At 40.7% G+C, this 21,459-nt stretch overlaps 1 protein-coding gene across 5 annotated transcripts in view; it reads right to left on the minus strand.

The window, feature by feature from the left end:
- Nucleotides 1-21,459, minus strand: part of MCF2L (MCF.2 cell line derived transforming sequence like) — a 158,943-nt gene that overhangs the window by 99,614 nt on the left and 37,870 nt on the right. Inside the window, exon 1 of one of the 5 annotated variants that reach the window (XM_074155785.1) lies at nt 5,535-5,794. The exons of the other annotated variants lie outside the window; for them this stretch is intronic. Within the exon in view, the coding sequence (XP_074011886.1) occupies nt 5,535-5,646 (112 nt within the window). The 5' untranslated portion in view covers nt 5,647-5,794. Of the gene's footprint in view, nt 1-5,534; nt 5,795-21,459 lie in introns of those variants that run through there. 5 annotated transcript variants of the gene reach the window in all.

The raw sequence follows: 21,459 nt of genomic DNA on the forward strand, positions 1-21,459 counted from the left end.
TTCCTTCATTATTATGCACATAGCTGGAGAAATAACATTTTTCCCCAAAAACTAAGGGACCAAAAATTTTAAAATATTAACTTTTATAACATTGTAATTTAGAATAGTATGATTTTATGTTGTTTGAAAAGGAATTCAAATCACTTTTTAACACAAGAAATGGGAAATAATTAGCAATTTCAGGGACCTTGAGTGGGACCATTCAGAAATCTGCTGATAACGTCATCCATTTTAGATATTTCTTCTTTCTATCACAGCATAACATGATTGTAAAATACACTCCTCAAATCATGCCTTTTCTTCACTTTTACTTTTTAACACAAAGAATAAAAATTTTAAAACTAAAAAAAAGCTAAATTAAAAATTTCAGAAAAAAAAACATTTTAAAAATGAGGCTAAATAGGAGGCTATATTTAGTTTTATAGGACAAGTCAATACAGCTACCTAAATGAAGGAAGAAAAACATTTGCCAGTGTCACTGAATTGGTATCTCTGAACAGTCACAATCTCTTTATCAGAAAACATATACTGAACACATTCCAGCAGCAGAAACTGCCCTATAAAATTGCGTGATGATGCTCTGAAACTAATTTCTGAGGGAAGAAATAGCTCATTCTTGATGGACTTACTGCCTGGAAACTTTTCTGACAGCTGTGACTGTTTTTGTTGATGTGATTACTCTTCACTGAGTAACTTGGCTGAGCCCAATAAATCATTTAATTTAAACACCTCACAGATATTAAATGGTAGCAAGTTGTGAAAGGGGATGATATCTGAGAGGAAAGAAAGTTCTATAAAAACCTTATATGAATATTTAGACACTAAAATATCTAATATTTTACTTCCTTCAGAAAAGGGGATTTATAATAAAACCTAAACATTACCACGCACCAGACTCTCCCAACAGCGTGCATTCTGTGAACAAAGTGTATTTTTAAGAATCAATGAGCTAGCAAAATTTATAGTAGTAAGACTCTTGAAACACATGCTTTTTTGGCACATGTAAAACAAGGAGTTCAAAATGCTTCAAAGAACACAGACCCAAGCCACACAGCTTACCCACCCCTGACTTAGCAGCATACAGTCTGTTTACATTTACAAGATCTGGCAGTTATTATAAATTTAAGCCAACTTACCCTGCGCTACAAAATCCAGCCACGAACACCATTCTGAGAAAAAAAAATAGCTCTTCATTTCTGCTACAGAAATGCCTCTCTGATTCATAGTCAGAGATGAAAAACGTCCTCTTTGCCCTTCCTCTGCTCAGAACAAACTACCCCGAGAAGGTAAGAGCTTTCATATTAATTGAACTTTGTTCCATAAATGCAACAGGTGGCACAAGATGACTTTACAAATATATTTTCCTCCAGTACTGCCATTGTTCTTGTAATTATCTCTTTAATTATAGTGTTCTCCCCTCATGTCCCCACCCTGAATATTTACAGACTGCCGATATACCCAGTGTCTGATACAGTATATCTAGGCTATAGGCTCAAGCCCTAAGCATATTTTCACTCATGCTAGGCTTTAACAAGGCAAAGCAAAACTGTTTTTCACTCAGACACTCATAACGCTATCTGAAACTAGTTGTATTGAATTGCTAACTCATAGTTTTAATATTTTGGTACAGTTTACCACCTCTGCTGTGGATTCACACCCAACTCTCTTCTCCAGATTGCTGTTGGAAAGTGTACCAAGGCATTGCCAGCAGGGCAAGTAATGGAAGTCTCAAGCATGGAAACTCCGAATCTCAAATAAATCCCTTTTCAACACTTTTATCCAGCCAGCAAACGAAGGTGTGAAAGCAGCAACGGTAAACACAGCCTTACGTGCCTGGACCTACCTGGCATGGGGACCAATGGTAATAAAGTTGTAGTGGGAGGCTTTAACCTGACCAGAAATCCCAGTGTTTACACAGGCTCCAAGCAGGCTTTGGTTATGTTGAAGCCTTCAGTACTTAAGTATGCCTGCTACATTTATGTATTCAGTCTGACATTTCCTGCATCCATGCATTTTCCTATCCTACCTGTGAGTTAACACCCTCTTCCCACACAAGAAAGCCCAACATCCAACAGAAATACTCACACAACTCTGGGAAAAGAAGCACGACATCTCCATCCCCTCGGCTGACACAGAAGATGTAAGAGTGCTCTTCCTCTAGACTCCTCTTCACTATTTGTAGTGGATTACCCAGGCTGTGGATTAACCAAGCTTGGTCTGACTCTTTCACTACAGATGCCCATTAGTATTATACACCCACATTACAGCGCTGCCTCACTGTACCTCGTCCCAGAACTCCTTTGGATTGGATTGGAAGGACGTGGGACACGGACGGTCTCTTCATCCATCCATTCATTACACGCCTAGAGCATACACACGAAAGCAAATCGCCTCACAACTTCAGTTGCCTTCATCAGAAAACTAACCTGAATCCAGTGTGAAAAGATGCAGACTACAGGATGCCTCCAAAGATACTCCTCGTCCATACCAAGCGCAGCACAGACTGAAGACGGATGTGTCTCCAGTCTCCACTTGCCAGACTTGTTTTACAGCTCTCAGCTCAAGCTGACCTACTGTTCCTGTTTGCTTAGAGAAGGAGCGAGAAGAGGGAGAATCTCAAAGCATGGTCCACAAGCACCACGCCAGGAAGCCCATCACAAAGGGCCACAGCAGGTCAGCACTGTGGAATATCTCCCCTGCTGATGGGAGACAGGTGTCCCAACAGAAGACAGCTTGAAGCCATGGCTTTCCAGGGCTGAAATCCTCCACAAACTCTACAACTGCCATCCCACTTGCCTGGAGTCGGAGATGCAGAAGCACGCAGAAGATGTACAGTCAGGGACAGATGGAGAAACCATGATGCCCTTCTGTCTCACATGAGCCTGGCCATACCAGCCTGGGCCCTGACTGCCCAGGCAGTAGAGGCCACAGGGCACCCAGTCCCAAACCTCTGCATTCCAAAGAGCAAGCGTCACTAGAGCCAGGGCTCAACCACAGCGAGGGGGGCTAAAGGCAACACAGCCCACCCTGAGTAAAAGACACCTACGGAGAGCAGCGCAGGCAGGATTAGGCCAAGGAGAACAGATCCAACTGTCCACAAGCTATAAGTAAATAAAGTCTGCTTTGTTAAAATGAAAACAAAACAGAGATGGATTTGATGAAGCATGAAGACTCTGGAAGCCAGCCCAGCTTGCCTTACTAAGGTAAATAAGGTAATGCAAAATCAATATATAAACTAGGACATCTATTGTTCACGTAAAGATTTTTATAGGGTTTTTTTTTACATGAAGGCAAAGGGTGAAGTGACAGTGATCAAACCTGCTCTCATGACTTTCTAGAGATGTTAATGAAGAGAGAACAAAGCCCTATGAGACTTGGGGCAACAGAACCAAGTGGCTTAATTTTGTCACAAGGAGAAGAGAGATGCATACATCATGGGATTCACAGAATCACAAGCACATTTACTTTGGAAATACATGCTTGCCGAAATTTTAATTTTACCCGGTGTACCTACAGGACAGAAATGTTCCCAGGCTGCAGTACCTTTCCTCTTCCACAATCTAATCCCTTGATCCACCTTCTGTGCAACTTTTGGTCTGCAAGTGCCACTGAATGCTAATTGAGGTCTGCCACCAGGAAGGCGGGGAAACTCTTATCAGTCCAAAAGGCTGTAAAGCGGCTTTGACCAAAACAATGGAATAATTCTTACTGGATATACAAGGCTAACATTAGAGGCATATAATTGCTTTCCTACTGTCAACATAAAATGGGTAACAGGAAGGAAAGGAAACAGAATTTTTGCATACTTGAAGACTTCAAACAGAAAAGGCTGTAACACAATCAAAAGGAGCTTGGGAATAATAATAAAGATGGGTGGGAGAGAAGACAGACAGCTTCCTACAGAAACATACATTTTTCTGACTACACACACCTATATATAGTGAAAGGAGCTTGCAAGTAAGAGATGATTGTATAGCATACAAGATTTTTACTAAGGGTCTGAGTCTGAAGGAAATTAGGCTAAAATGAGGAAAATTATCTGTGTTAGAATGTGTTCAATGTATTAAATTTGAGTTTTTCTCTTATGCAGTCAAGGCTCTGCCTCTAGTTGGGATTAGCTCCAATCCACTCATGAATGGCCAGCAGGTGCCTGAAACTCAGAAGTACATAAATGTTATAAAATAATTGGTGCAAGAGGTAACTTTTATGGCTACACTTAGAAGTTGACTGCAGTGTGATTACTACCAAGTGAAGGTTGAATCCTAAAGGAAGGTAAGACTGAAATTTTGCTTTGCTTTGTAAAACTGCATCCCATATGTTTAAAATACAACTCATTTTTTTCTGATTTTTCTTTACTGTCATTACCAGCAATTAACATAAAATCTTTTTCTAGTCTGAGCTGAATGGAATTAATTGTTAGATCTTAATAATTTATTAGTTAGCACTCCCAAAGGTACCAAACCTTGGCTTCATGAATGCCCAGAACTGACAAGTCAGGAAAGGTGAAATCTTTACATTTCAGAAGTTACCAAAACCTTACAATTTTCATTCCAAACAGATGACAAAAGATTTAGTGAGCACAATACAAATAAAAGTGTGAGCAAAAGGAGCCACCAGAGAGGGATTTTTCTCTTCCTATTTTGTTTCTAGGAGTATCAACATTAAATAAAGGAATATTGAAAGGCCTTGAAAATTCTATATTTTCCTATAAAGGTAGTTTAACTTATGTTGATTTCAATTTCATATGCTCCAAATCAGTTTTGAAAGAAACACAAAAAAGTCCTATTTTTTTAAAACCATAACAGGTCAGTGTGCATATAAAACCAGAAAGGATTTATTATTGAAAAAATCTGTTTCAGCCAAAATCTTATCTCAGCCAGGCAGGGTTAACCTATTTCAGGGGAAAAAACCCAATAAAATATAGCTTTACTAAACAAAAACATTATAAAATTATCAGTCACACTAACATACTATTACACTACATAGTGATGAAACAGACTTTGAGATTGAATAAATGGCAGCGAGTCCTAAATTTAGTACATTTCACTTAAAGATCAGAGGCTTCCTGATTTTTTGAGTACAGTTAAAAATAATTTTTTGGTGCAATTAGTTATATTTTTTAAGAACAGAGCACTCAGTGAAGTTCTTCTAGACTATCGAAGGAGAGTTGGTATAAAGCATTCAAATCTGTGTTTGTTAGATATTATCACATACCTGGAAGAGTAAGGAAAAACAAGATAAAATGTTTTTCTCCAGTAAGTACTGGTGACAGAGTAATCACTATCTATGAGTAATATCTAATATGGATAAAGATATATAAAGATATATATATAAAGTGTTCCTGGATCCCTACGTGAGTATGCTTTGAGAAAAAATACTTGTTCCTGTAAGAATCATCAGAGTTGAGAAAATCCGTAATGCCAATACTAGGCTACTTACTGCTCATATTCACCTCGCACGCTGCTCAAATTTAAATGCAAACATTCTATGTAGATATAAAACACACTATAGGACCACCTATACGTTCATCTCACCAGAGCATATTTGGCGTGGGTTATTTCGTGAGTGTCGTCTGCCACGTAGAATCTGGATGATTCTTGGTGGGATCCTAAAATGTCCGTCCCTTAAAAGGCGGCGTTGAGACATTGATGTGTATCCCTGTATCTTCACCAAGTTATTCACCAAAGGAAATAAAAAATCAGCTCTTCAGAATTACACTCTTCTAACACACTGAAAGATACTCTGACTTTGTTTTAAAATGTCAATGGAACATAAAATTTCTTTGTCAAATTCAGACTACCAAAAAAGATGAAAAAAAAAGCAGATTTAAAGAACTGGAAGTGGGTACAGTTCGGTTATTTGTATTATATCTGCTTTTCCTGAAAAACCAATACTTGGTTTTACTACATAAAAAAAAAAAAAAAAAAGAAAAATCAGTTGTACTTAAGGGATGGAAAATGCCAAGACAGTTCCTGCACGAAACTGCGAGACCCTCTCGGTTCCTAGCACTCTGCACCCAGCAGGCAGGACATCTTGCCACAGCCTTCAGTCTGCTGTCAGTGTGGCTAGCATGAAGGCACAGCTTCTCACATAAGCCAGTCAGACTAGCAGATGAAATTTTGAAAAAAAAAAAAGGGGTGAAACGGTCTGTTATTCAGTGTTTCATCCAAAATAACTGTAGCCAAACTGACAGCCCTGTGCTGTTTCCGATGAATAAAAGCCCCTGCAAAACGTCCAGTTTGTTAGTGCACTCCAACTGCACACGGTGATCCGATGCCGCTGCTCACCCCAAGTAGCTGGTACTATCGCCTCCGCCTTCACATCCTTCTCCTTAACATGAGGGGTGTTCAGTCGTTGCAAAGAGACATCCAACGGTTCTCCTGAAGAAGGGCAAGTTGAAGATCTTTCTTATAAGTTTACAGTCTTGCTCGTAAGTTCACAACTCAGCACTCCAAGGGCAGGAATCTCACGCTGACACTTGCTGTATTTCCCTACTCCTGTGTCTGAAGCACCCTGTATCCCTCAGGGGCCAGCAGATCGAAAGAAAATACTGTTGTCAATACAATGTTGTCAATTAGAAACTCCCCTTCAGTTCGTTTCCCTAAGTCAGACTCTCACCGTCAATCCACCTCCTCTTCCTCCCCCTGAATTTGCAGAGAAGTGAGGACCAAGTCCCTCAAAGGCAAAGCCCGTTTCCAGAATATGCAAGCAGAGAGGTCTCAAGAAAAACGTGAATCTTCCTGGGAGTTAACAAACAACTAATAGGAAGGAAGGGAGGGGAAATGAATCCCAGGCTTTCTTAAAATGTATCAGGAAACCCTACACTGTCTGTTCCCCCTGTCTTTTTCAATGCAGGAGAGAGGAAATTGATAATGCTGCTTTACTTGGCAGTCAACGTTTTCCTCTCAGTTCTGTTTAACTATGTCCTGTATGGCCACCGATCCACCACAACCCCAATTTATACCATTGTGCACATCAAACTGAAGAAGTGTTTTGAAATACGGTGTACCAACAACTATCATTACTCTGAAAAGCAAATTAAAACAGGTAACTTTTAGTAAAGTCACACCGAAGTAAATATTAACTAACTTATTACAAAATACTAGCTTGAATATACCTTGCTAACACAGGAGAATCACTACAGTTTTAGCTGGAAAATGTTTGACTTTCAAATGAAATCACGGGCAAATGTGACAATCACAGAATCACAGAATCACAGAATATTTTTGGTTGGATGGGACCTTTGAGATCATCAAGTCCAACCAACAAAAAACAAACAAACAAACAAAACCCAAACAAAAAACCCCCACACCCAAAAAATCCCAGAACACCAACACCAAAATCAAACCAAAACAAACACCCACAACCACACCCCACCCCCAAAGAGACACAAACCAACAATCTCGGGCACTAGAGCATGCCCTGAAGAGCCATGTCTACACGTTTCTTAAATACCTCCAGGGATGGCAACTCCACCACTTCCCTGGGCAGGCTGTTCCAGTGCCTGACCACTCTCTCAGTAAAGTAATTCTTCCTAATACCTAATCTAAACCTCCCCTGCTGCAACTTCAGACCATTTCCTCTGGTCCTGTCATTATTCACTTGGGAGAAGAGGCCAACACCCACCTCTCTACACCCTCCTTTCAGGTAGTTGTAGAGGGCAATGAGGTCTCCCCTCAGCCTCCTCTTCTCCAAACTAAACATGCCCAGTTCCCTCAGCCTCTCCTCATAGGACTTGCTCTCTAGACCCCTCACCAGCTTGGTGGCTCTCCTCTGGACACGCTCCAGCAGCTCAGTGTCCTTCCTGTAGTGAGGGGCCCAGAACTGAACACAGTACTCGAGGTGAGGCCTCACCAGCGCTGAGTACAGAGGCACGATCACCTCCCTACTCCTGCTGGCCACGCTATTCCTGACACAGGCCAGGATGCCGTTGGCCTTCTTGGCCACCTGGGCACACTGCTGGCTCATGTTAAGCCGGCTGTCCACCAACACCCCCAGGTCCTTTTCTGCTGGGCAGCTTTCCAGCCACTCTTCCCCAAGCCTGTAGCGTTGCCTGGGGTTGTTGTGACCAAAATGCAGGACCCGGCACTTGGCCTTATTAAACCTCATCCCATTGGCCTTGGCCCATTGGTCCAACCTGTCCAGGTCCCTCTGTAGAGCCTGCCGACCCTCCAGCAGATCAACACTCCCACCTAGTTTGGTGTCATCTGCAAACTTACTGAGGGTGCACTCAATCCCCTTATCCAGATCATCAATAAAGACATTAAACAAGACCGGCCCCAAAACTGAGCCCTGAGGGACACCACTGGTGACCGGCCGCCAACTGGATTTCACCCCATTAATTACAACTCTCTGGGCACGGCCATCCAGCCAGTTTTTTACCCAGTGAAGAGTACGCTTGTCTATGCCATGATTTGCCAGCTTCTCCAGGAGAACGCTGTGGGGAACGGTGTCAAAGGCCTTACCAAAGTCCAGGTAGACAACGTCCACAGCCTTCCCCGCATCAAGAAGGAGGGTCACATGGTCATAGAAAGAGATCAAGTTGGTTAAGCAAATCTTGAAATGTGATGACCAAAAAAGGTATCAAAATAAATACAAACTGATGCATTTCATACAAATAGGACTTTTTTTCCAAATTCATTATACTAAGCAGATGGACCACTGCATACTGCATCATTACCTGGATCAAAGGCCTACCAAACTGAAGGAAGGAAGGAAGGAAGGGAACAGCTTAGTGGTGGAAAAACACTATGCTACACACTGCCACTGTATTATATATTCAGGGTTCAAACAGAAGAGGAACTGAAATAAGGCACAGCATTCATATTAGACAACAGTCCATATTTTCTTGTGCTGCTTGTCACTGGGGGGCAGAAGCAGTGATTTTGGTCAAATACAGGGGAACAATAACATCTGCAGAGACAACACAGCAACCTGCTCCTTGCTGCCAAGTTTCCAAGCGGAGGCACTGAATGTGACCAGGAGACAGCTGTGGCAGATTGCCAACCATCAGGGCTTTCCTCCTGCCTGGCAGGCTACTACTTCTTGGGGACTTTAGGAGCACACCAGCCTCATGACCAAAGGACCCCATCTGACAACCAAGTGGGACGCTGATGATACTACACATCTTCTTCCAGCAGCTGAGCCACCAGGTAGAAAAGTGACTGTTTGTCTCAGCGGTGTTTTGAGCATGTGGGGACACTAGTGGCACATGGTGGAAATCTCACCAACAATTTGTGCAGAGGATTATTACAATGAAGCAAAAGGACGTTCCTCTTGCTTTCTTCATGTATCAAGTGCACGCAGAAGATTGATGACTTGAGTTGTAAAGTTATTAAGTGCACACAATCCTACTGAAAGCTAGCCATTAGCTACATCCCCGTCTGCAAAACAAGCTTTTAATCTTCTTTCAAGCACTCAAATTTGTGCCTAGAAGCAAAGAAATTAATCACAACAATGCCTATGGTGGTGCACAATCAGAAGGAAACAGATGGTGTAATGCAGTGTTTTCCAAACAGCAGCAGCCTCTATCTCCGGGAAAATAATCTGAATATTTTCCCTTGCCGTTGGCATTACTATAACAAAAGCTCCTATTAGAAGGAATTCTCTCCTCTGCTCTGTACTGCAAAGACAGTAACATTCTCTGAGTGTTAGTTGGCAAGACCAACTAGACTGCACCCATCTCTTCTTTCACATCACATAAACAGTAACATTCAATGGGTAACACCTCCATGATTATCTTTAAATGACTACAAACTGTCTGATGGAACCAACAAAATTGTGGCAACGTAACAGGGCTTACTTTTCTCATGCTTCATTTCCAGGTCTGTTTCTGACCACAGGCGCAGTGTTGCAGATTGATAACAGAAGCAGCCACACTGACTGATGGCTGTATACTCTCTCTGATTCTTCTTTCGAGTCTGGGGAATCTCATAATATTTTAGTACAATAACTTCACGTTTCTTGGGAGTCACTAAATTAAGCTGCCATCACTTTCATCACCCATTTTCTTGTGTGTCCTCATCATTCCCTTCATCTTTTTGTTTGGATAGGAGCCTTATCCTTTATGGGACATTTCAAACGCCCTACCGTTATTACTCCTCCAAACCCTAACAATTATTTACAGGCCCTTCCTTACATCCTCACATTCAATGCAGTGCTAAAATGTTCACATTATAGGACCATGTATCCCTCCCAACTGTACAGTGGAGGAGGCTCTGGTAGCAGAATCAACACTGCTCTGGTGTTTTTCCTGTGTTTCTTCCACTCCTCAAAACAAGTTAATCTTCATATTCATATTCATACTCCATATTCATACGCACCAGCCACTGGCGTTGCCATTTCTCTTTAATTGTAGATCATGTTTTTCAGGGAAAAGAGTGTATCTTATGGACAAGAAAACACAGCATCTCTAACGCCTGGTACTTTGAGATCCTACCATGCACACACCTCACAGGAATTCACCTGTGAGATCTGTATCTACCACTTCTCCTGTCTTTTCCCCTGGAGTGCCTGCAGGGAGGAGCTTCTGCAGAGAAACTTCAGTATCAGAGGTGCCATCGCATCCCCAATAAAAACCCAAAGGACTCACTGCAAGAGAGATCTCACAAGAAGAATATAAAAGACTATGAAAATTATATAGGGAATTGAACCTAACACACACACATAGAGCTCAGAAATTACTGTTTCTTGCAACAGTTTCTAAAAAACAGATATAAGGGTACATACAAGCTAAATCTCATAGTCTTTTCTAAAAGGTCCAAGTGCATATGTATCTTTCAGCATCAGCACATTCACAAGAACAGTGGAAATGAAATGAGGGGGAAGGAAAGTGAAATGTTGTTTAGATTTCTCCATTTAAAGCATGCTTCATCAACTATCTCTGCACACATATTTATTTTGTTGAGAGCAGTAGTACAAACAGAAAGCTAAATTTGACTCACTACCTTATTGAACAAAATGACCATTTTGCACACATTAAAAATATAATGTACAAACTACTTCTAATCTGAAATGTTATCTGTTTTATAGAGTTTCATACCCGTATACCATAACTAAGTAACACTGATTGTTGTTATGCTTAGTCCTGAGATTTCTTGTAGCTATACGCAAATGTTGAATTATGGCAAGTATTATGCTTGTGTTAATTTTTAAAATCAAAAACAAGTTGAAAAAAATTAATCCATGCCAGAGGCTAGTCACTAGGCTAAAACAGTAAAGAATCAACTAGAAGCTGAATTTAAATGAAAAAGAAAGGGTAGTGGAGACATTAGAGACACAGAACTTGATATTTTTATATCCACAAATTCCACAGGGCTCCTGTTGAGGTAAAATGCTGAGGGAAAACCTGCCTGAAAACCTAAGAAATAAATTATTATTCAGTGAATATTCTAGTATTCTTGAAATACAAGAAAATAATCAATCTTCCTTTTCCAATGTGGATGAGATGAATATAAAGTTTAGGTACATCTTTTGCCTGTGTTATTTTTATGCTTGTTAGAACAGGGTAGGTGTTCTTATATTTCAGTTTCAGGTTACTCTATCAGAACATTCTCTCTAACAAAAAATTTAGAAAGAGCTCCCATAGTGTAATCTAGAGAATCTGTGAGCTGAAATTACATTTAACAAAATACCATGACATATAAGGAGAAGCTGGAGTGGAGAGAAATCTCAGAAATAGATATGAATGGAGATATCTCCCGGCAAACATAAAAGCTATTACAAACTAACTCAGAATCTCCCAAAAGCATAGACAGTGATACATATTCTCAATATTTTTATATTAATTTATTAAAGGTTAGGAGTTAAAAGAATTATTTGGTTTTATGAGAAATCTACACAGAAACCCTGAATTAAGTTACATGAGTGAATTAGGTTAGTTGTCCAAGCTTAATCCTAACTGGATGTATCTGATCAGAATCAAGCCACGATTGTAATAAGCATGAGATGAATATAAGTAGATCAGGACTGAGATAAACGGACAGCTTGCATTCTATTTATACTTGCACATTATGCTGCTGAACCAGAGCTGCCAGTCTTTCTTTAAAGCAATCTCTCAAAAAAAAAAAATTTAAACTAAAATAAGTCCTAAGATCAATGCAGAGTGTTTCATAATTTAAATGTACAATAAGAAACAAAAAAAACCCTCACAAGATATAAAATTAGGGTTTCAATATTCTAGTAGTGTTAAGATTAAATTGTCAAGATAACGAAAAACTTGTAAAGCCTAACATCTGTCCCTCCAATTTAAGTAATCTTATATTGCATGTCTGAATTTCCTGAGGGTTAGAAATAAATTTGACCCCTCTCTAAAAGAATGAGTTCCTCCACCATTAGCAACAGAAAATACTCAGAAAATCACAGACAAATAACTAGCAGAGAATGGCTTTTTATGACCAGCCAAGCAAAGTGCAGTTTAACATTTAAGAAGACAGCTCTTCTAGTTTGTCCTTTAATGTAAGTCCTTTCACTTTTGAAGGTGACTAGCAATCAATATCAAAACTTCAGAGACGTTCTGGGAAAGAGCAAGGAAACTGCACTTATGCTGGTGAAGACCAGGAAGGACAAACATGGGAAAAGCCTGATTAGTGCCTGGTGCTAATCCAAAGCTGCAGGTAAAGGTTACCGTGCTACTGGAGTTAATTAAGCAACTGCCACCACCAGTTCACTCATTCACTTAAATTCTATTAGGTAAAAGGACCTGGCAAATGACAAGTACAGGTCGGGGTTGAGCAGATTTGTCCGAGGTACAAGGCTCACCTTTTTGGTCAGGAGTGGAGGCATGTGAAGAACAGGAATCTGTTCAAATTCGGAAGCTCCTGGGAATTCCTTCTGTCCTATGCTTGATACGGGCCCGTGCTTTCACCCATCCGCACCGGCTCAGCTCTGTGTTCAGTCCCCAACTGCTGCTGCTGCTGCGAGCATAACGCAAGGGAGGGAGATGACCCCGGCAGGCAGTGGGCCCATAGAGAGGGGATTTTTGTGGCAAAAAGAAGGAGAAAGAAAGTGATGGGAGACCTTTGATGTCACTGCACAGCTGTGCCTGTACACCACAGAATCACAGCAAGGGGAGGCTGCTGACGTAAACCAGATAAAACAATGGCAAAGAAAAGATGTAGCTTAAAATGGTTTATCAAATACAGCTTTACTGACAATGTCCTGTAAAGACACTACAGTTTTAGGCACATTGGCCATTCCCAGCCCATACACCCTGGGGCACAGTGGTCATTCCCATCACATGCCAGCTACGCCTATAGTCAATAATAATAATAATTATATATATAATAAAACCAAGGGGCTGAAGGTAAGAAGTTGCCTTTATACATTAAGTTAAGCTAGTGGAAGCTCTGTTCAAAAATCATCTGCATCTAATATGTGTGTATATACATATCTATATAAATATATATGAACATATTCAAATGAATAATACATGCAGTCAACAACATTGACTGACCTTCCAGCAAACAGCTCTGTGCAGAATCAGATGGCGAAGAGAAAGCCAAAATTTGATGTTTAAAGAACTTTTGCTGGAATTTAGGAATACTTTAATTATGCTTAAAAGAGGGTTCTTGTTCAAACCTTGTATCGTTTAACAACTGTAGCAGGTACACAGTATTTCCCCGTTGGGTTGATTTCTGGCGGAAGCATAGAGAGGGAAAAGGGGGTTGTATGCATTTACCCTCTGGCCAGATACTGCTGCTTTCCCCAGCCAGGTCTGCCACATTTGAGATTAGTGATCAGCTCACTAATGAAACCTGCACTTTCATTTCTCTGCAGGAGATAGAGCGACCTCTTGTACTGCTTAGGAACATGTTTCTCAATTGCTCAGAAAGGCTGACATTGCTGAGGTTCAGGACACTGCAAAATCTATGATGAGATGGGTGATTTTCAAAAGGTCTTTTCCTGAAGATGATGACTTTTGACATTTACCGTGTGTGGAATATGGTATAGACCACTGCTGGATCTATGCATCTAGCCAGCTCCCAGAAGGGGTGGACCCTGGCTATAGTTTATAGTGTTCTCAATAATCTAGTGTGTACAGTGAGAAATGACTGCTGTGCACCTACATAAATAGGTGAGGTTGTCTTGCTGTGCTACCACAGGCCAGAAACACCCTTAGAGCCTTCAGTCTCTGATACTGTAATTTCCTTCCTCTAAAAAAAGTTCTCTGTTGCCATGTGCTTTGGACCCAAGGGATCCTGTGCTCAGCTCTCACCTCTTCCCTGTCAGACTTTAATTCTTTTCTACATTTCACAATCCTCCCTCTTTAGTCTCTCCATGAATGGGGTATTAATAAAGCAAAAAGAGTTTTCAGTTGAGTAGCTGCTTTGAAATTCTTCTGCATGCACTGTTACACCGATTACAAATTTATATGGCAGTAATCCACTCAGCACAAAAGAAATGGTGCTATTAATACTTCACAAAGCTAGTATGCAGCTATAAGTAATACCTTTTAGGGACCTTTTAGAAATGCTATAAAAATCCCTAGGCTGTAAAAACCTAATACGATTTTTCTCAGGCCACTGTTAGGATACAGCTCAGTAGGTTTTCTATTGCAACTTTCTGAAATGGCCATAGGGATGGCAAGAGTGATAAACCATCTAACAATTTGGAGAAAGAACAAGATTTTCGTAAAGAATTAGTGAACTGCTGATTTCAATGACTGTTCATGTAGGCTTCCAGAAAAACAGGATTTTCCCTTTGTACAGAAAATACATTTAGCTGAACTGGAATGAAGGGTGCTACTGGTGGTTTACTAGACAGTCAAAGTTTTACTCTGTTCAGAGTTAGTTTGCCTCATTCTGCTTATCCGCTTGTCAGTTCTAGTTGACATTTTAATTATACAATCATAATTAAAGACATTCAAACAAATAGAGCTAAACACACAGTGAGAGAGACACCAGGGGTCTTTATGCCATCTGGAACTGTGAAGGGCAAGTCCGCATTTAAGTTTAAAAATGAAAAGCTCTTTGACAACTGAGAATCAAATGACAATTTCCTTCTGAAAAAGTAAAACAAATGCTGTACGATACTTGGCTGTAACTCTTAGAAAGACCGATAAACTCATTCCATCTATAGCATCTTATCAGCAAGCACCAACACTAAAAACAGCCACAATCACACAGGCACTCTGTTTGACCGGACCCTGTACTGCTGCCAAAGGGAGGATTCCCTCTCCCACTAACCTCCCCCTCTTGCTTCCCTGGTGTGGGCACTTGCACTGTGAATTATACATGGATATGTTCCAGGTAGGACAACCAGGACAGGGACACACGATGTGGCTCCTGGTTAAAGTCAATAACCTTGGCACAAAATGTGGTATGTGGAAAGCTGATGAAATAACAAATACCTATTGTTTTCCAGGTTGGGCATATTGGTTAATGATTATTTCCTGAAACGAGTACTGCAAGCTGTGCTTGTCTCTTTTGGATTCTTCAGCAAAAATCTTCACGTGATTTAATAAAATAGTATTACTGATTACTATGTATGGCTATACACTCAGAGCTCCAATAAAGGCACAACGGGCAAATGCATCATTGGAGTTACAGTCTCCAAATGAATTATTACATCAAAACATGTTGAAAGATACTGAAGATTTTGTGAATTAAATATATGAAGTAGAAATAGGCAGTGATGAAATCATGGCTCCTCTTGACATAGTCTCATTGCATGAAAACACTGAAGGAAATAACATCATTAGTGTGGAAGCTACCGAGAAAAAAAAAGCCAAAACATTACATAAAAAAATTATATCTGAGCAAAAATATTTTCTTGCATATTCTCTCATGTGAATAGAGCCTACAGAGTACAAAATGCAGTTCCCCACAGCTGTAGAGCTGTACAACCAAAGGTCAATTGCAGTCAGTAGCCCTTTCCTTCCTCTCAGATTTTGGTCTCATTTGTTACATTTGGATTCACAGATTATTTTTTTCCAGACAATCTAAATGGTGCTTCTCACTCACCAGTTAAAGATAGCGCTGTGCCAGCAGTTTTTGTTTGTCCCCATGCAGAAGAAATGATACACAGGCATGCTCCGCCATCCATCAAGGACATGTTTCTGAAAAGTGTGACACTTAAAATCATTACGCCATTGCGTCACTCTTCATCTTAAACTGATTTGATCGATCCCAGTTTGTCTGAGGAAGACGATGATGACACTGAAAGTGTAACTATTCAGAAAGCAGCAGCAACAACGCTCACACTAAAAGACTAATACAGGGGACTTGGTCTCAGGGATGAAGCAGTTGGGATCTTTGAGGAGGGTGATCTGCTCCAGAAAGCTGGCATCTCTTCCAGGTGACCATTCTGATCCCACTCTCACCACTCCATCCACCATGGCCTATATACTGTCCCTGTGCATTTAAACTGTGTATGGTTTTAGTCTACACACACATCCCACCCTCCCCACAGAAAAACTGCTTTGCCCTCCAACCAACCTCTGGTGTTTCACCTATGTGACACAGCAGTTGGTAGAGCAGGGTTGTCAACAGTCTGCAGTGGAACTCCAAACACGAGGACAGGCTCGTCTCGGGAACTGGTCCTTTCATTTAGCAATCAAACGTAAATCAGAGACTTGGTCACAGAAGCAATCTTTGCTAAGTTTTGTGATGTGCAGAGGCCACAGCACATGGTGCCTCTATTAGTAATGCACAGGTCTGCACGGGATATTTTTAATTTTGAACCCTTACATGCAGGCAGCGCATCTGGAAAGGATCACGCATATCAACCTTCCCCATCAGAAGAACATATGGGACTTCCAGATATATCCTTGGAGTCAGAATCAGGTAGGAAAATGAAACAGCAAATGCACAGATGCTGCAGTTCATGTTAAAGGTACACAATAAACAAACATTTTAGAATTTCCCAGCTGCTTCCAAATCCAAATACATCCAAATCAAACCAAAGTTATATCAAGGAAAACATTGTTACTGAGTGCAGAAACTTTGCAGAATATGAGCTTAACTGTATAGAGTTTATATAGCTCCTTATTAAACCATTTCTGCATCAGACTTGAGTGGTAGAGCACTCTGCTTTGCAGCTACACGCTTGGACTTTGTTGCTGTGCTGGATACTTATAATATAGCATTTCCCCATATACAACCATTTAATTGTCTTCAAACATTTAAAACCAATCTGGGAAAACTACTACAATGTACAGTACATAGATGTGGCAAAACAAAACAAAACCAAGCAAATAACTAAAAGAAACAACTGGCTAGTATGAAAATTAACAAAACCAGATTATTTTAAGTAGTAAGCCTAGAAGCCTTCATAAAGTCACTGTGTTTTGATCTATTAAAGTTCCATTTAGAGTGAGCAGGAAATTTTTTGCTCAAGAAATAAGCTGTGCCACAACAGCACCGGAGCGGTTGTGTGCTTTGCTGGAAAGATTTTAACCAGTGGGAAAATTTTTAAGAGCGCAGGCTGCCACCAAATTCCACCAGCCAGGCAGGCAACAGGTCCCATGTATCCAAGGACACCGGAGATTCCTGGAACATCTCCATCCTGGGACTCAACTGAGCATATCCATAATAAGTAGATTGGCTTTGAGCAGGTGGTGGGACTAGATGACCCCAAAGAGGCCCTTTCCAATCTAAATTATTCTATGATTGTCTTGCCCATTTAGCTCCCTTGCTGTTATCCAGCTGCATTCACTGCTTTGATTCCCACAGAGAAAAGGGGAACCATTTTTGGTGCTTAACTTCTACCAGTTGTTCCAATTTCCCAGTGAATGAATAATTTAGAAGAATTTTATCTTCCTCATTTTAGAGTTATGTGAAGAAGCCAAGTGGTAAAGTAAAACAATAAATTATTTACAAGTTGTGCACACATGCAGGCAGATAAATGGTGCAGCATTACATATTTAACAATTGTTAGAAAGTACAGAAACTATAAGCATGATAGCCAAACTCCTTTGTCAATGGAGAGAAAAGCAGTCTTCAAGTATGTGTTAATTTTTTTAGACATTAAAGAGCTAAAGCAAATGTATTTAAGGTAGGTCGAAAACCTGTACAAACTTCAGAGCTACCAAAGTAAGGAGTTTCTGGCTGCAGATGAAGGAATGAGGCTCCATTTTCCTATTGGCAGAATTCTTCACAGAAGGCAATTAAAACCCTGCTCCATGTTTTAGCAGGATGGAACTGAAAAAATCACAAGTGTGCAGAACTTTCAAGTGCTGGCAGCTGGTTAGGTTATCACAGACTAGGAGAATAAATTATAAATTCATTTGTAATGTAACAGATCCTAAATCCTCAAGTCTCCAATTACCACCTCTATTCAGTTTGCTTAAATGAAGGATTATGCCTTCTTATTTTGGTGCTCGAGAAATAAAGAACTAAGAAATAATATTAAACTGCTGAATTTTTACACCCTACAACTCCAAATAACCTCTACACGTGATGAAGTACAGCAAACAGAATTCCTCATAATTCAGCCTTTCCAAATGTATTTAGTCTTACATATGCAGTTGAACAACCTCTTTCAAATAAAATTTAACCAGAAATAGCTTTGAAAAATGGAAATAGGTCTGAACCATCAGCCTCTGAGTATATACTACAAAGTGACCATGATACAGAATAAAATACTGCTATAGTCTTTTTTTTCTGCCCTGTAACTTCACATTTTTCTTCAAAACTGATTTAAAAGATATTTCTTTCTTAATGTCCATATATTTTACACAAAGACCTTCTGTTAAAATTCATCTGGCTATCTGACCCCTCCTTCCCCCAAATGCACGCAGACAGACATAGTCATTAAAGGATTGGCTGAACAAGATCTCCTTTCTTTTCTGAACGGGCCTCTCTAACAAAGGACCTCGGAAAGTAGTCTTTATTGTTAGGCACCCAGTGATGCAATCTTTTATGGCAGTGAAGATTTAGGATACACTTCCTCTATGTCCTGACAAATAGTCACATCTCTTATCCACACTATATTAGCATCGTCCTGCCCTCTGGTTTTGACAAAGAGTTATGGCTTGTTATTGATTTTAATTTCAGCAGGAACCCCTTTCAGCCCCTAATAATACAAGCTCCACCATATGCAGAAGGTAGTTTTCTATCCATAATGTGTTAGGCTCCTAACCTCTGGTGTAACAACATCAAGAGGAAAGGGTAGAGGCACTTCCAGCCTTGAGGCTTGCCACGGCTCCCCAGAAACACCCAATCTGGCTGGGAGCTCACTCTTTTCACTGGTGCAATCCCCTGCCTCCTCTCAGCAGCAAAAGACCACCAGGCGCAGGAGGCAGAAGGATCCCCAGCAAAATAAATGTGGCTGCTGGTGCAAGGTGGACACGAGCCTCCTAGCTCGGGGAAGGCCAGTCAGTGAGACTGCACCATGAGGAGAAGGGAGGCTGGACTTGGGTGATGGAAGATGTTGGGCAAAAAGAGCCATCTTTTAGTGAGAGAAGACACTACGAGGCCTGTGGAAGGGAAAGGACTTGGTACAGGGGAGGCTGGGGAAGGGCAACAGGGACTGAAGGACAGCGAGGACAGAGGAGATACAGGCACTGGGAGATGAGGTGTAGTGTGAGGTTGAGTGCTGCAAGTGGACCTCAAGCAGGAGACCAGAAGAAGGACCTGCTTAGGACAGCAGCAATGGGAAACCAAAAGGTTTCCCATTGCTGCTGGTAGTTAACTTTGCAGGACTCATTTGAGAAGAGGAGATCAACTCTACCATGCAAGGGAAACTGCTTCTGGCTTTGCCTGAATTGCTGTTTGGTGCCGGCTGATCGATATCTCACTTTGAGTAGCTGTTTTGCTGTCATGTATTAAAGAAAATAGACAAGCAAGACTTGGGATCATCCCACTCCTATTGTATCGATGAAGAAATGTTCCTTACCACACAGGCAGGGATAGAGAGGGGGAGAGCAGTGCACATGTGTGAACAAGACATCATGACAAGAACCAACCTAACTACAGCTTATTTTGACATTACAAGTATTGACTGTTTAGGGACACAACGTTTAATCAAGTGCGGTAAAACACAACACCTTGGTGAGTTACCGGCTCTTACCTCATCTTACTGGCGATGATTAGTGGCCTACAGAGCAAAAAATGCAAGGCCCTGGAGGAGCAACCATTTGGCAGTCAGACAAACCTAGGTGTACCTTGTTCGCTTTTCAGAGTGTATCTTATGCCTCAAATCCATGATTTAAGGCACTTTTCCAACTGAAAGAAGAAACCTGAGAGCTTGAATATATTCTCGCCAAACTGCAACACAACAGGAACTGATAGCATATGCAAAGTAGGAAGTATAAAAATATATATTTCTCACATTAACTTTGCAAGTATTGTAAATAAATAATAAAAGTTAATGACCAGTAAATGACCAAAATGTTCCCAGATAACATTTAAGATAAATAATTTAGCACTGCAAAATAAGTTTATTATGAGTATAGACTTCTAAATGGAAAAAAGAAACACGTAAGAAGTATGTTTCATATCAAGGCTAGCAAAACAGCACACAGCTGTCACGTAATTGGGCTTTTCTTGGTCAGAACAGGACAAATGACAAACCTTAACAATATTCTGGTTGAAAAAAAATCACTGAAATTTGCTTTCTTTCTTTTGTCTGATGGCTTTAGCAGAGAACCGCCTTCTCATCACAAACATGGCTAAAGCTATAAGGAAAAGAGTCTAATCCACATACTGAGGGCAAATCTAGGGCAAAAAGATGTGCTTGCAAAGTGGTTTGGGACCAACTATTTTCAAAAAGCTTCAAAAATTAAAACTTTATTAGAAATGGTTGTTGTTAATTCTTGATTTTGTTTTTTTCAACTGGCCTAATTTATTAGGTGGCAATAATGTGGTTTATTACTAGCAGGCAAACTACTGCTTCACATTAGAAACTTCTGTTTGAGGAAACTTCAGTTTTGTTGACTAACCATCTAACATCTGTCAGAGCCTAACAAACTATCCAAGTGTTGACTCACATGGTATGAAACCACAGTTCTGCATTAAGCATTGTGGAATGGGATATTTTATGCCATTTCAAATCAATTCTTAAAAAGAAATAAAAAAGTACAAAGACAAAACCCAAACCAACTTTGGAGCAAAAATGCTACTTCAAATCTTACTGACAGAAGCAACCTGAAGTGAAGAACAAGACTGGGAACAGCCCCAGATATCCAGGTTTACATACAGCCATCATCAAATAGACGCCATGCAGGCCACCTCCGGATGAGACAACATGAGGGTGATTGCCATTTCCCTGGGCTCCCACCCTAGCCATGCCCTGACTTTATCAGGGGAGGAAACGCCTGAGTGCCAAGGCCTCCCTCACCCTGCTCCCTCCCATCACACCCCATCCCAAGGAAAGGAAACCCAGGCGACTGAGCTGGGCAGGAACCACAAGAGGACTGCCACCTCTGCAAGCAGAGGAACAGACCTGACAAGAGATACCATGGGGCACACAGCCCTTGTTCTCCCAAACTAGAGCAGGGACAGCTAGAATAACTGCTTG

This window comes from Numenius arquata, chromosome 1 (genome assembly GCF_964106895.1).
Source record: "Numenius arquata chromosome 1, bNumArq3.hap1.1, whole genome shotgun sequence".
In the NCBI taxonomy this organism is placed as follows: Eukaryota; Metazoa; Chordata; class Aves; order Charadriiformes; family Scolopacidae; genus Numenius; species Numenius arquata.